This window comes from Poromitra crassiceps (assembly GCF_964638095.1).
Source record: "Poromitra crassiceps genome assembly, chromosome: 2".
Taxonomy (NCBI): Eukaryota; Metazoa; Chordata; class Actinopteri; order Beryciformes; family Melamphaidae; genus Poromitra; species Poromitra crassiceps.
Window position 1 is genome coordinate 38,567,762 of NC_139624.1, and position 17,056 is coordinate 38,584,817.

Sequence of the window (17,056 nt, forward strand, 5' to 3'; positions counted from 1 at the left end):
TGCTGCTGCTGCTAATGTTGGTGGTGGCAGACTCTGTGGTTCTACATGAGAAGTAAGGAGCCACCTTCTCACAAAAGCGCTTGTGTCGTAGTGTGTTGAGTCCCTCCCCAGGCTTCCTATTGTAGAGGCACAGCAAAGCATTCTCTCCTGCTGACACAACATCTGCTGTGGAAGCTGACTGTGTGTCAAACACTGTAGCTTGCTCACGGAAGTCACCGCTGGTTGTGAATTTCTTGAGGGGAGCTCCTTTCCCTATGCCATACAGGCGGGAGGTAGTGTCACACCCAGCTATTGCATTGATGAAAAGGATGTGGGTGCACATATTGGGACCCAGCTGCTGCTTGACAGCCTTGATGTTCCAGACACGTGGCTTCTTCATGCCCTTCTTTAGCTCAGGTTTGAAGAAGAGGTCATGTGACTTGAGGTTGGTGTGGTAGATGAGGAGGAGCAGATCTGTATCATCTCCAATGAGCAGTGTTTGTTATGGTTTCAGACTCCACTGCTTTTTGCACTATGAGGAGATCAGCATCACTTGGGGCATGGTACATCTGACAGTTCTTTTTCTGTAGGTGACCACTCAGCATGTTGATGAACTGCTGCTTGTTTGTGCTGTTTGCAAGGAACTCAGATTTGTTCATTGTAACAGGCATATCCTCATCCATGGTTATGGTTTGTCCAGTCCTCCCACCTGCTCGATCCACCTTCTGGGTCCACGTGTCCATGGGATGCGCTGAATAAGTGCTCCACCATCCAGCACATACTGAACATGGCCTGTGACTCCTTGAAGGTCAGGTGTGTGGAGCGCCCAGATGGCATCGAATCAGGAGGGAAGTGTCAAACGGCGCTGGAGAATGACTACACAGCTGATACTTGAACACTGATGCCAGGTCTTGTGAAGCTTTTGCTGCAATAGTGAGTCACTGGAAAAGTAGGTGAGGATCCACCTGCACTGCTTCACCATCAATCTTCACTGAGAATTTCGTACTCATGGTGATGGCCTGATCCCTCTTCGGCACTAGTCTGTCTGTCCATGCTGAGCAAGATGGTGTTTCCGATGGCCTTTGCCTTATCAACATTCACAGAAGGGACCCCAGTTGACACACGACACAAGCTTGGATCTGAGCAGAAGGGGTTTCTTTCTTGGAGATAGTGTAGAACTGTGTGTCCTTCATGTCACGTGATTGTCTTACATCTGTCATGTCATGGTTCTGCTCACCAGTGTTGTGGTTCACCCCTGTCAGCTCTTGCATGGCATTGTTGACTTCAGTGCAAGCTGGCATGGAGAGCAGCCATGTCAAACGTTGCAGCTCCGTCATCCCTTGCCCTCTCGTGAAGCGACCACTTGTTTTAAGACTTCTCATCAGCACCTGCTCAATGACAAGATCTATGGATAGGCCAGCCCATAGGCGATCACTTCGTCTGACCACATGCAATCCCTCTTCAAATCTCTGGTAAACATCTGGATTCATTCCATTCTCCCCCTGCTGGCAACGCTCCCCCAATTGGTCAAATTGCACAAAATCTGAAACTGCACTTTCTTAGGTTCCCAGCAGCGCACCCACCAAGTCAATCGGACGGTTCTTGAGATAAACCACTTTTTGTTGTTGCCATTAGGTGGCGCTATGACTATGCATGTCTCTGAAATTCGGCACCGCACTCCTTCAGGTTCCCAGCAGTGCACTCCCCAAGTTTGAAGTCAATCGGGCAAACGGTTCTCAAGAACTGCTTTTCCTGTTGCCAGTGGGTGGCGCTATAACCATGCGCACATCCGAACTGCGCGAAATTCACCACTGCACTCCCACAGGCCCCCCTAAGCGCACTCCCTGAGTTTGAAGTCGATCGGACCAACGGTTCTCGAGCTATGTGAAGGACAGACAGGCATACAGTACATACATACTAGCCTACATACAGGCAAATTGTGGCATCACTGATTTCAGTATTTTTCAATACTTTCCCCAACTGGGATTTCTTAGGACTTTTTATATGTTATAATATACATATTTCTAAGACTAGAACAGTTGAAAGAGTTTCTGTTGCAATTTGTGGGAGGTCATATCGTATAATGGCTGTACTATAGGCTGATAGTGATGATGTCATCAGTGATGTCACTCAAGCAATTGTGATGTCATTGTTTATTTGGGCACAATCAAGAGTTAGAAAAGACTTGATCAACAATCCACTTCAACATCATCACCTCTATTTCTTAACCTGTCCGTCCATCAGATCCTTAGCTTCATTTATCTTTGCGGCTAGGTAGGGAGAGCCACCTCTGTCTGGGTGGTTTAGGATCATCAGTTTTCTGTGGGCTTCTCTGATCTTATTCTTGTTGGCTGTGGGACTGACCCCTAAAACCAGAGCAGCTTCTTTGCTGTTCATCTTTGGTTCAAATCCACCTTTATAGTATCCTCCACCAAAAGCCGTCTTGGGGAAGCTCTGAATGGCCTGTTTCATCTGAGGCTCCATGTGTTTCATGGCCTGCATGGGTTAGGTTTGCCGTGTGCTGGAGTGTCAAGTCAATCTACAGTATGGCGTAAAGCAATTTGTCTGTATGTGTTTTAAGCCTGTATAGTTTAAGGTCATGTAAATTTACGCTCTTTATTGCGATAGTAAATTTCACTTATTTGCATGTAAAGTGGGAGGGGGAGCATGAAGTGAGGTCATCCTAGGGCACCACACTCACACTGTGTTAACCGGGGCCTGCCACAAATGTCCTACTTTCTGTATCAAAGATCTGACCAGATGGCAGATTGCCGGACCGCTTTCAATCCAGTCATTGTATTCCAAAGTTGTTGCCAAGAGAACTATAGCTGCTATTAGGGTGCTGTTTGGATTTTTACGTCTTATTCACTGAGTCAATCATGTTCAGTCATGAGAAGATGACTCTCCGAGTGTGAGTGTTCTTGTATGTGTCAGAGAGAGGGAGTGAGAGACAGACAGACAGGCAGGGACAGACAGGACGATAGCAAGTGAAAGAGATAGAGAGATGGATGGATGAGCTCAGTCAGAAGCATAAGGAGGGCTTGTTCTCATCACAAAAGAACTGGCCGTAGGCTGGAGGAAATGGCAATTACAAACAGGACTGATGTCGGCAGATCCCTATGAATCAACAGCCGAAGAATCTTTCCAGACCACAGGGTTCTTCGTCTCATCTGTGGAAGTTGGGGAGTATTTCAATAACAATTTAATGTATTTGAAGTGTTTCATTCCACAACACAATCAATGAAGTTTGGAATGTTACCCAAAGTGAATTAATCTTTTTTGTATACACATCCCAACAAATGTCTTAATATAGCATATAACTTAAATTGTTTTGTCTTTTCATCGATCAATTTGTATTATTGTCATTGTTATATTTCGTTGTTATATTTTGTGAATTTGTGTATGTGTGCATGGGATTTTGACGTTGTACTGTTTGTTACAAGGTAGACCACTTCTAAAATGTATTTTTCCCCAGTCAGTCTAATATTTCAGATGTAAAGTAGGCCTTTTATGTAAGTGGTCCATGAGCAACACTGTTTTGTCATTGTTTTATAAATATATTCTGATCGGCCTACTAATGGACAGTGCTGTAAAAGAAAGAAAGAGAATACAACTATTATCATCATTATTACTGGGATAACTGGCACAGCAATTGGGTCTAAATGTTCCAGTGGGATGCTAATCTTACTTACAGAGAATATAGCTATGGTAAATTAGATGGACCTATATATAGGCTACCGAATATGCTGCCTGGCTACTGTTCAATTCCAGGAAGAAGACAACTATGGGCTTGCTTATTCTCGTTTTTAAATATTTGGGCTATGTTACCCATCATCAAGATATTATGGACTTCAAACTTCTGTATGTCCAAGACAAATTTCCCTCGGGACAAATAAAATAATCTTAAATCTTGAAACACATTCAGACAGATTTTATCAAGTCATCTTTCAGGCTTCCTCATGCCATTCCAAAGGGATGAAGACAGGTTCACTGATCAGGAGGGTTTGATGCAGCTATGCCCTGTTTATGACATTTACGTCAATAAAATACCCCCTCCCCTCCAGGGGAATGGAATTTGTAATTTGTAGCTACTTGAAATAAAATAAAATTAAATGTCCTAGAGTGGTGTAATGTAGGCTACAAGGAGCATTTTTCAATGTACCCCTCATAGGAAGTCTTACTGCTTTTGGAGCCTATATATTGGAATGGAATCTATTTTTTGTGCGTTATCCATTACCTGTGAGAGGAGCACTACATTTCGATTCCTCTGAAAGACGATTCTGTATAATGGGATGTGTGGGGGTAGTGGAGGGGAAGAAAATAGTTGTCAGTTTTTTGAGAGGAACTGGACTGTTAACAAGACTGTAATGGAGTAGGGAAACATTGGATGGATTAGTCCAGAAGGAGGCGGTAATGCAACAACCGCCGTAAAACCAAACAGAAGAAGAAGAACAGAAGACGATTCTGTGCTTTTATTTTGTAAGGGGACATCCGCCGGAAAGACTCAGACTTTTGCTTTGGAAGCCTCGATCAGAGGTCGCGCCATTATTCTGCCTGGCTTGACGGTCCAAATTATATAATATAACGACGATTAACGTTAAATCGGGGGTAATCTAGAAAGCCATCCACCAATTTGTGCATTCGGCTCCTCATCTCATGAGCTGTAGATCGTCTGCAGAAAATGGATAAACGATCTGAGACTGCAGGTAAGTTGCTAAGCTAGCTAACTAGCCTATCCAGCTAACGTTAGCAATCCTGTAATGCCCGCCAAGAACACACTGGCTGTAGCCTAGCCACAATAGCTAGCTAGCTACCTTAACCTAACCGTAGCTGTAGCCTCTTCTAGCGAAAGCTGTTCATTTATTTCGGGGGAGGGGGGTAATTAATTTAATTTTCTGGATCGGGGCTGCACTTCGGCCCACACGGCCCCGAACGGCCACTGCACCGTGCAGCATCATCTGTTATCACTGATCAAATCACATCACAAATAATTTGCTCGCACATTGTCTGCTCAAACACGATCTGATCGACTGTACTTTAACGCACATTCTCTACATGACACGATTAATTAATTCACTCACTCACACACACACACACACACACACACACACACACACACACACACACACACACACACACACACACACACACACACACATTCAAATATGTAGGAAGCACGTAATGAATGATCAAAACATGCCACTTGCAGTGCAGCGCCCCCTGCCTACAGCATATTCTGCTTCCTAGCCTAGCTAATCAAGCTAATAGACCCATTTCATGGGGGCCATTTTGTGCCGAAAAGACAGGGTAAACACAGGTGCAGCAACACACTAATGAGGGTTTCCAAATTCCAATCATTGGAAGTTGGAAACCCTCATTAGTGTTTTGCTTGCACCTGTGTTTACCCTGTCTTTTCGGCACAAAATGGCCCCCGTGAAATGGGTCTATGGTTGAAGGAATATGTATTGAATACCAGGCATGGACTAAGTAAACCAGACCTGGGGGGAAAGCCCGATAGCAAAATACTCCTGTGTTCATTCCATATCATTGGACTTTTGTTTATTTAACACAATTTCTGCACTACTTAACTTTGTTATTATGGCATTGTGTTACACAGGTGTGGCTGGAGCCTCCCTTCCCCTGGCCTCCCTTCGCCTGTTGGCTTCGCCTCTGCAGCTGACATATTCATATATATGGCAGGTTATCCTGCAGAGAAACGTGCAGCAGTACGGTAGAGTGGAGGACTTTGTGACTATGGTGACCCGGACCGTTCCTGAGCTCATGAGTTTGAAGCAGACTACCCAGCTCATCTTGGGGTTGAGGGCAAGGGTGAGAATAATTTTTCTGTAAAGGAAAAAGTCTGGAGCAGCTCGGATCAATTGATGCCTTTTATTTAAGGTGCATAATATCAGACAACGTTTCGACGTCCTCCTGTGATGCACCGGACCTGCCAGTTCCTACAGCTGAAGCGCAGTTGGATCCTTCATTTTTAATTATTTTTCTGTGTTTGTTTGTGTGTGTGTGTGTGTGCGCGCGTGCGCGCGATGAAAGAGCCAAAAAGCATACTTATCCATACTTATACGGGTAGGGGGTGTCCCAGATCACACATGTACAGGGTTCCCGCGGTTCATTAAAAAGTCTTAAAATGTCTTAAATCAAAATAATGGAAATTAAGGTCTTAAATTTGCTGCAAATATGCTGTTTTTAAGACTGATGGAAAAGTGACTCAGTGGTGTACCGTAAAACATCTAAATAGCATTTATTTTTTGTAATTAGACAATGAGAGAGTCCGCCTTAATGGAGGTATTATGGTAATGTCTCGCCAATCATTCATATTCACGCATTTTGCAAACCAAGGGCCTCTCTCTCTCTTTTATCAGCCCCTAGTATATTGCACACTGAAAAATTGTGACTGTGTAGACTCGCATCTACCTCTCGCCCTCTTTATTCTAATCTGGACACTCACCTTTATTATGTGTATTAACCAGATTGGGAAGTAACAAGTATATCAGCCTTGACAGCCTATACACAATTTCAGTCACTACATTTGTGGCAGTCTGGAGCAGCACTCATTAAGTTGTCTTTTTTCTAAAATTGTTTCGAGTTTTGACATTTTTGGGTCTTAAATTCTATTTGTTAAGGTATTAATAAGTCTTAAAAAGCATTAAATTTGACTTTAAAATGGTGCAAGAACCCAGGCTGCTGTCGGGATGGAATCTGTGACCCTCCAGTTACGCTGTGGTCTTTTTAGCCTAGGTCACCCTGCCCCCTCGCTATGCCTATGATGCCTTGTAATCAAAAGGCCCTCAATCCTGCCACCTCGAGCTGTGCTCACTGCTCTCCGGGCTATGCGACTTCAGTGGCATTCCTTCCTAAGATGTCTATCTGTGATTATTGGACATCAACATGGGCGCTAGTCTGTCTCACCCCATTATGCTGATGTTCGCCTCACAGGTCACACAAATCGAGACCCACAATAACAGAGATTGTTTAACTTTTTAGCTTGCCTCTCTGTTACCTTCAATTTAGTTGTTCCTCGTCAAACTCATGAACCTTATTTACTTTGCAGCCTGTGCAAGCTCCATTTTCATTGATTGGTAGCAGGAATATTGTTTCATTATGTGTAGAGAACACTTCATTCTCCCCCAAACAACTGTGAGCTAACTGGTTCTACTGTTCTTTGTGAGGATTAACATTGTTTTTGTTGAGTTTTGATTTCTTTATAAGGTTTTTGTTACTTATTACTATAATTTGTGCTATTGTTTGTCTTGTAGATCATTTTGGAGTTGCTCCGCAAAGAGGGTGAACCAGATTCCCGGGCTATCCAACACCTCATAAATAGGTTGAAGATCTCTGCATCCATAGGGGTAAGAACCTGAACACAGTTTGTCAGGAACATGATTTATTGAAACAATCTTCATTCATACAAATTGATCAGTGCAAATGAGTAAAAGTTTCGCAGTTTGGAAAGTGGCTTTCCTAAGGGGCTCGTTATATTTCTATTCAACACAGTCAAGCTTCAAGGAATACAAGTATTTCACTGCAGTTGAACAGCTTAATGAATGAAATAAGACCAAGTTACATTTTGTGTTGCAGAAGGATTCTGAAGTGGAGAACTGTGAAACTAACTTCATGGTGTTAGTCCAGAATCTGCTTAAAAACCCTGCTGAGAGGAAGCGCTTCTTCCAGGTATGCTTTAGTATTTAAACTGATGTGAATTAAAGGAGAATTTCTGTATTTTCAACATGGACCCTATTTTCATATTTGTTTATGTATAACTAAGTCATGTAAGCAAACATTTTTGAGATTGGTGCAGTATTGACCAAGATCGCTTCAGTCGCTTTTCCCACATGCCCCTTTTGCCTTGTACGGCCACTAAACAAGCTTGTTTTTGCAATGGACACAGGCTCAAATTTTGATTGTAAAAGAGAGACAGAAATGAACGCTTGTATTTACCTTGCAGCAGCATGTTCACCCTCTCTCTGTCTGCTCTCTGACACATTGGTAGGGATAGAAGCTGCCGTTGACCCCACTCTTCAGTTTGTAATCCATATAACGCTAGTCAGGCTCAAATAAATACGGACAGCCATCGCATTCAAATGCCTAGTCCATATTCTCAAAATCAGATAAATATTCAGCCATAGCATAACTTACAAAATAATGCAGCTATGCTAGCTGTTACCCCGAACAAACATGGCAGGTCCCAGTTTTCCGCCCCACCACAGCCAGCTTCCGGCAAACAATGCAACTCTCGTGAGACTTGAGCGAGACTTGGATCAAGCGGAAGGAAAATTATATCTCTTGAAAATAATGTCATGATGGAATAATTTGATCCTGTCAGTGGTAAAAACAAAACAAGATTATTTAGTGCAGTAGGGGCATGTGGGAAAAGTGGCTGCCAACTGAAGCGATCTTTGGTTAATACTGCACCAATTTCAATTTCTGTTCACATTACTTTATAGATTAAAGAAAATGTCAATAGGGTCCAGGTTGAAAAATACTGAAATTCTCCTTTAAGTTGCTTTAATGTAAAAAGAAAGTAGCGGAAGATGACGGTTAGTTGTCTTAAGGCAGTGATACTCAACTGGCGCCCCCTGTGTGGCCCCCAATGGAATTGCAATTTTTTTTATTTATTTTTTATTTTTTTACAGTGCACCTGAACGCAACATGCAAGATACCCGCTGAATAAGTGTCATTCTGGCCAATACTCACACTTCTGTTATAGCATTTCAGTCTGGAATATGGAATATCTTTCAATAATCTATGATTTAGCTGCTAAATTGTCAAATACCGCCGTCTGCTCACTACCCAGGCACTTATGTATGTACTTAACCTAACTAACTATCCGGTGTGCACAACATTGTCAGACTAAACTCCGGCTGACACCCCAAAAACCTACAATCCGCTACAGAAAAATGTATATTGATTGTTTATTAACTGGCCCCTGGCCTTCTATCATTTCACAAAAGTGGCCCCCGGGCAAAGCAAGTTGAGTATCCCTGTCTTAAGATGTTCATCTCATCATACACTATGTGCACATGCAAGAATGAGCTTTTTTGATTTGTATTTGTGATTTGACATCTGTGATGTCCTTTGTTCCTCAGTACAATATGTTGCTTACATTGTAGATGTAATAATGGGCAAAAGTAATGAAATGTGCATGCCATTCTCTTAAACTGACACAATTGAATAGCACAGTGCTGCTGCAACACACATACACACACCCATACAACAAAACTAATAAACTTTAGTTGTACTTTACAGATTTTATTTATCCTGGGGCAGAAACAGAATTTAATATGGCTTTTTTTTTCTTACCCACTCACGTATTTTCTAAAAATCAAACTCTGTCCTAATGTAAAGATCAGAGAGATAGAGATTCACGGCACACATAACTCACTCTTTTCTTTTGACCAAAGTGTTAGATTGACCCTTACAGTTCACAGGGCAACACTGTTAAAGATGCACATCTCTCTCTCTCTCTCTGCAGGAAGTGTTCCCTGTGCAGTACGGCTCCAAGTTTGATACAGCGCTGCAGGCTCTGACGGCCGGCCTAGTGTGCAAGCTGGAGCAACTTCTTCCTGTTCCCAATCTCTCCCGGGTGGGTACATGTATCTAAGTAGGACTTTATGACAACTGAGTGCACGGAAACATACAGCACTTAAACGTGTTTTTAGATGCACATTAGTATACTACTTTGGGGACTTAAAGCACCCTCCAGTAGGGATGTAACGATAACCGGTTTTAATGATAAAAAACCGGTGATAAAATTCCTTAACGATAACCAGTTTTAATGATAAAAAAACTGTGATAAAATTCCTTGCGATAACATACCGTTTCAAATTTTCATTATCATTAAAACCATGGTACTGTGATTGCCGTGTTACCATGATTACAGTGCTTTGAAAAACATGGTAAATACTGTCCATCATCAACCAAAGTTGGCAACCGTCTCCCAGATACAGACACGCAGCCTTGGAGAAATGATTTCAGTGAGTGCATCAATCCTTTTTGGATTTTTTCAATGTAAAATTTGGTGAACTTTTTGAACATTTTCAGCACATTTTAACAAACCGTGATAATACTGATAACCGTGATAATTTTAGTCAATATAATCGTGATATGAAATTTTCATATCGTTCCATCTCTAGAAACAGGTAGGAAAAACTTACTGGAGGGGGGCTGTAATATTTTTGAGCTGGCACATGTAAATGCCTTTTCCCTTTTCCAGTAGCCCGGGTGAGGTCTTGTCCCAATGCAGTCTGACTTGCAGCAACTTGGCAGGTGGGATAAGGCGGCCTCCACCTGGGCCACTTTCAAACCTTGGCTTGCATCAAGCTTGGCAACATGAAGTTCAATGCAATACCTTTTCTTTTTCAAGTTTTTGTTTATGTGTTGGGGCCCCAGTTTCGGCAGAATGCTTTTCATCCCCATCTGATGTTGCAACAAATACTTACCACTGACATCCCACCCAATTAAACTATCTACAGCCAGTCGGGGTTCCACGGGCACGTTGATTAATTCTGGCAGCGGCATGCTGCAGTGACAATGCACCGACCTTCTCCACTTCAATCTTGCTTCTGTGATACTGACTTAACAATGTTACGCAAGAGACGCATATGATTAGAAAACCGTCACTGGTCTTAATCGGTTCAGTGAACATCTCTAGAGCAAAAGTGTCCTCAGGCTTACATTTTGGAGCACTGATTATCAAATAGTTTGTTGCATTTATCTTTACAACTCACATAGACATCATACATCTGTGATTTTGGCAGTGATTCATCCATTTTCATAACACATGCATAATGTTCCACCAACGATACTAACCCAGCACCTAGACTTAAGCGCCACTCCTGATGTGTGTGATTGGTTTGGAGATACGAACACCCAGAGCGTTTCCCCCCCATTATTCCCCAATGATAACGGGTCCTGCCAGATCTCTCCTACGCTGGCACAGTAATGTGGAGTAAGGTCTTGGCAAGCAAGACTAATCCCAATTAAGCAAGGCCTAATAAGGTAGCTGGGAAATGCCAGTATTAGTCAGTCAGGAATGGATACATTTTATCGCCATCATTGTTGGTTTTCACATTCCGTGTTTCCTCAGTTTCCATGTCAATATATGTATTCATATACTGTATATATACATATGAATAGTATATTCATATATTGTGTATACAACATATGTATAAGGGATATTTGTGATTGTGATTGAAAATGTATACAATATACCTCAACTAAGACCTTAACTCATTGAGTGCCAAGGACGAGTATGTTCGTCAATTCAGATACTAACGTAGAGTGCCAAGGACGAGTATGTTCGTCAATTGCGTTTTTTGACGGTGGGACGTGGATCAAAGCCTCAGGCATCTCCTGTACAAATATTGTAGCTATTGAAGGTGTATAACCTATTTTATGGACTCATTAGGTGGCGACAGTGCTCTCCAGATTAGAGAAAGATCCGAAAAACAGCAGGAAAAAGCCCCGTGATGAAAGAGAAACTGCTCATGCTGCAGCCAGAGCCATATAGATTGCTCTGTCTGGAGCTGACGTTGGCTGCGAACAGCAGTCAATCCGCGCCCACAACTGAGCCCCTCTGCCTCTGTCTGTCTGTCTGCATAGTTTCTCCACACGATTAGCCGCCAGAAAAGCAGCACCCGACGCCGAAGGGCCAAACCATTCTCAGCAGTCCGGTTTGGCTTTTCCATGTCGCGCTGGGAGCCGGCGCACAAAAACGGAGCACTCCGAAAATAGACTGGGTGCGTGTTAGGCTGTGTGTTAGTGTGGGGAGGAGTTTGCAGCTGAGGGGGGGAGAGGGGGGTGGGGCACGCAGGGCACCACACACCTACACCACGTCACTACATCAGAAAATATTAGCTTCAGACTCAGTGAATGTGCTTGAAATGCTTAATTTCACAAAAGGCGGAATATCTCAGCTTCTAATTTGAAACGCATGTTTTTGCTCAAAACAACCTATCTTCTCCGGCTCATAACTAAAGAACGGAAAATGGTATCAATAAACTTTTTTTTGCTGATGATACAATAGAGTCAGCTCGTTCTTTGTGCGTGTTCGGTGTTTACATAGTAATATCACACAATATTCTGTGGGCCTCGAGAAATCACTGAAAACGCTCTGAAACTCTGGCACTGGGAGCGTCTGTTCTCCAAAAGTGGCTGGCACTCAATGAGTTAATGGGGATGTGCACAGTTAAATGCAGGTAAACTGTGTGCCGTACCGCACTGTGTGTATGTAAACTTGCTCATTGTTTCCCTTGCATGTCTCCTAACCTCAGCTTGGTGCCATGATCTCATCGGAGCCCTCTGTCCTGGAGGGGTGTGGACGCTTCATCCCGGAGTCTGGGGACCTGAAGACCCTCCTCCTGCACCAGCAAGCCAAGGGGCTCCTGAATACAAAAGGTAAGCTCACATTTAGGTTATTTGCACATAGAAAATGCAAAATGGTGCAAAACAAACTGCAGATTTATTATGTAGGTGAGGAATCATTAGAAAAAGAATCAACTCAAAAATCAAAATACAAGCAATAGGCTTATTTCAATGTAATTATTTATTTGTCTACTCCTCGCTATTGGTTGCCTATGTGATCTTGGCATTTAAACTACTGTTGCACTCATTGAAAATTGCTCTTAGTAAGAGTGTCAGCTAAGTACCTAAAGTGTAAATGTAAAAAGTCAACTCTTTTTCATTCACCATCCACCATTTAATTCCCATTGTGATTAAAATCTGTCCCAGAAACAGCAGCACATAGTAACATAAGATAAACTATAAAATAAAATCATATTTCTATCAACCTATATTTTATATATATTTAAAAAAAAAATCTTGTGATAACGGGGTAGTCAGATACTAGATAAATTGTTTGTTTGTTTGGAAACTTGATTAAAATCAGTTTAACATTTAGAAAGTCATTGACTCTCCCTCTTCTCCCTTTGCGCAGCAACTATCTCATCCTCTGTGGGTGACTGCGTGCTGTCATCACTCTCTTTCCGGCCCAGTCCAGCAGAACCACCAGAATCACCAGGTCGATTGGAGGTCGCCCTGAATGCCACAAGCCCGGCCTCCCTCAGTGACGCAGAAGATTTGGGAATGATATCAGACGACTCAGATGACCCAGCAACCTCTGAAACTCCAGTGCAGAAGAGAGCGCGATACAGTGAGACAGGATCTGGTGACGATACTGTGAACAGAACGAGAGGCATCTCTACAGCACCAGGAGAAAGCAGCGGTGTGGAGACGAGTGGAGAGGTATCCACAGCAGAGCAGTCTACCACTCTCCAGGATAGCGGTGTAGATACAACACTGCCACCACCAACCCAACTTGGAGCAACACCAGATAAACTGGAGTCACAACGGCCCCCCTTGAAGTCAATCCCTTTCAAGGTAGTTCAAATGCCGATCAAAAACGTTTCCGTCTTGCAGAGTCCCGGCGGCGCTGGAGCAGGAGACGGTCAGCAAAAGGCTCGAGTCACGTTGCACCAGTGGGTGTCACAAATTGCCAATAACACCATCTCACTCCCAGCCTTGCCACCACTTCCTCCACCCAAGTTGACTTCAGCAGGTGGCGCCAAGCAAAACTTGAGAAGAAAAAGGCAAGCCAGGCCTCCAAGTGGCCGATACAGTTGCAACGTCTGTGATAAGAGTTTCCCCTACCAGTCTCAGCTAGCAGATCACCAGCGCATTCACACAGGAGAGAAGCCATTTTCGTGCGTGTCATGCAACAAGAGCTTCAGAACACAGACGTTCCTCAACAACCACCTGAAGACCCACAACACGGCACGGCCATACGTTTGCGGCCAGTGTGGCAGGTGTTTCCACAAATTGCCGAGCTTGAACAAGCACTTGCTCGTCCACAGCGGTCAAAAACCCTTCTACTGCCACATCTGTAGTAAGGGCTTCACCCAGTCAACTTACTTCAAAAGACACATGGATTGCCACACAAGCGAAGTGACTTTCCCCTGCAAGCACTGCACCAAAACCTTCCCGACGGAATTCAAGCTGTCGAACCACCTGCGCTGGCACACCAGGGATCGCCCCCACATGTGCGAGCGCTGTGGAAAGCGATTCCTCCATTCCAGCTTGTTGAAGAGACACATGGGCTATCACATCGGCGACCGTCAGTACCTGTGCTCCCAGTGTGGGAAGACCTTTGTCTATTTATCTGACTTGAAGCGGCACCAGGTGGATCACGCGCCCAAGACCAAGCTCCCATGCCCCATTTGCCAAAAGAAGTTCTCCAGCAAGTACTGCCTGAGGGTTCACCTAAGGATCCACACCAGAGAGAGACCCTATATATGCTCCATATGCGAAAAGACCTTCACGCAGATTGGGAATCTGAAGGTGCACATCAGGTTACACACCAATGAGCGCCCTTACAGCTGCGATGTGTGCGGGAAGACCTACAAGCTGGCCTCGCATCTGAATGTCCACAAAAGGACTCACACGTGCAAGAAGCCCTGGACGTGTGACACATGCGGGAAGGGATTCTCCGTCCCGGGCCTGCTGAAGAAGCACGAGGTGTTGCACTCGAGGGAGAGTGCCGGGTATCCCGCCAAACGGCGACACCGGAGTAAGCACAAGAAGCACTCCCTCAAGAGGAAGTACGACGACGACGACGATGGTAGCGACGACTATTAATCTTTTTTTCTTTTTCTTTTCTTTTTTTTTTTTTATCCAGGCTGTGCTATTTTTTCAGTCCTGTCCTGTTTCACTGTATGACTGATAGTTTCTCTTTGAAAATGTAACTTGTTAGCCAAACTAAGAGCTTTGCTTACAAAATATCAGTTAGTTTGAGGCTGAAATTACCCTCATTTGTCAGATTTTGAGTAATACATTTAATTAAGATTTTTTTCCATTACGTATTGATATACATTTTTACGTTTTCATTCTTTGTAAAGATTGAACATAACACACCTATATTTTGAGTTTTGAACCTTTGAAAGATGTAAAAAAACAAAAAAACGTCAGGCTGTTGAAGAAGCTGTCTGAACATCATGTAAATACGTAGCATCAGTATTTCAAAGTGTTAATGTGTATGTGGCTATGTAGATAGCGCGTCTCTATAATTGAATGTAGCAGTGGTGCTTGGGAACATTTTTAGCTTTGCTTAGTTCATTGGTTTATTTAAGTAACCTTGCAAGTCAAGCTGGATTTGTGTGAGATCATGAGATCACAATCACACTGAAAACAAACCATCTGGCAGTGTCAGGTTATTATTATTTAACATGGCCAGTGCACATTACTGTAAATTGGTCAGAGTTAGCAAAGAGGTAGTCTCGCTGGCCAAGAGGCTACTTTTCATCCATAGTCCCTGGGTGTAGTGCTAAAAACATCACCAGATGCTGTTTCTTCTTCTTCATGTAATCCTTAATTGTAAACATTGCAACTAATCTACATTTGTTTTTGTGCAAAAATAGTCGATATTGTTTCGATTTCACATTTTATCTAACAGTAATAGTATTTTCTTGCCGTATTGATGCACCACTGCTGAATATAATAGAAGAAACTTTAAAATAATCTGAATTTAGCTTGGACACAAACATTTGTCAAATATGATATACAAAATAGGTTGATGTTGTTGTGCTGTGCATCCTAATCTATCCCATTGCTTATATTATTTGAGGAGCCATGCAAAGTAAACAAGCTTTAAGTAACATTATCGTTTGTAACTGATATATGATTTGATTTCCGCCCTTCAGTTTTTGAAGTTCTACAGAAAAATAAACGTTTAAGGAAAGAACTGTTGTTGTATTGCTTTCTTGATCATGTGAAAATCTTAGTTTAATTAGACCATGTTTACAGTAGGCTAAAGAAAGGAAACTGCTGAATATCTAGTGCATACCATGGCTAACATTTTAGCAGGTCAATTAGTCCAGGCATCCTATGAGGGGAAAGTTGGAAATCACCTAAATGATCATACCAAAACACATGACAGGTCAATAGGGTAAAAATTTTAATTTATAGATATAACCCTGAAACTTCCCCCATTTGATTACTTACATTAAAACAATAATTTTTTGGATTACAAGTTTTCTGAAATTGTATGTTTAATTGTACAAATGAGGCATAAATATTTTGCATGTCATTTCCAGAACAGAAATTTGAAGATTGGATAAAGCCAGGTTCAAAATTCTTGGAGACAAAGGTTTTTACAGAGGGAATTTTGGATATCTCTTTTTGTTGGTTTTGTTGACCCACATAATAAATGAGCACTTTACCAGAGTATTGAAGGCATGATTTTTTTTTATTTATTAATGTGCTTATGCTTCTTCTTTTGACACATATTTTGACATGACTTGGGGAAAGTGTGGAGTGGAGAGTTGTCAGGAGGAAGACTACAGAGGAAGTAAAGTGTCTGCACTGTGGGGGATTACACCATGTAGGGTCGGCGCAATGCCAAAACGGATAAAGGAAAATAATGAAGAGTGGAGAGAAATGATGTAGTGGAAGTGGAGGCAGTGGCAGAGGCAGTATCTGAACCAAAGACAAATGGAGATGAACAAAACATGGATAAAAAGAGCTTTTTGACATTCATGGCCATGCTAGTAAATTGTGCAGATCAGGTACAAGGGAAAATGGAAAAATTAAAGATGGTGGTGGCCAGGAGGTTCCTGAACATTATAGACATTTCTGGAGAGGAGATTGAGAAGACTTTGAGGGATGAATTTGCTGAGACTCGGATCGGACAAGTGTGTCTGAGTCGTAGAATGGACATTGCTATGAATGGGAGCACATTGGGTGCACACTAGGTGCACACATGAAGATCATTGTAAATAGTTTGCACTAGTAAGATATTGTTACACATTAGTGTACAGTAGGTGGCGGTATGCAGATTAAAGTTTGCGAACCTGACCCGGAAGTAGACAAAGTGCCGAAGCCAACCAGCCAACCCATGGTGCCAACCGCCATTAAACACTAAAAAAGAAGAAGAAGATAGCATATGAAAATGTAATCGCCAAAAACAAAGGAATGTATGCGTCTACCAGACAACTACGATACGCATTAAAAAACATATTCGTCCTCATATCAGTTCCTGGGTGTTAAGCTAGCTGAGTCAGCAGGGAAT

General features: G+C 42.7%; 1 protein-coding gene and 1 pseudogene across 2 annotated transcripts; one reads left to right on the forward strand and one right to left on the reverse strand.

Moving 5' to 3' along the window:
- Window positions 1-2,196: 2,196 nt before the first annotated feature.
- Window positions 2,197-2,481, reverse strand: LOC310789533 (mitochondrial import inner membrane translocase subunit TIM14 pseudogene; annotated as a pseudogene). Its single transcript has one exon. The product of its transcript is annotated as a mitochondrial import inner membrane translocase subunit TIM14 pseudogene (transcript).
- Window positions 2,482-4,586: 2,105 nt separating this feature from the next.
- LOC310790901 (uncharacterized protein) lies at window positions 4,587-15,718 on the forward strand. Its single transcript, XM_083652612.1, has 7 exons — window positions 4,587-4,685; window positions 5,597-5,808; window positions 7,254-7,346; window positions 7,576-7,668; window positions 9,470-9,580; window positions 12,270-12,393; window positions 12,932-15,718. Exons 1-7 carry the CDS (start codon window positions 4,661-4,663, stop codon window positions 14,626-14,628), a joined length of 2,355 nt encoding a protein of 784 aa, XP_083508738.1. The 5' UTR covers window positions 4,587-4,660; the 3' UTR covers window positions 14,629-15,718.
- Window positions 15,719-17,056: the final 1,338 nt, after the last annotated feature.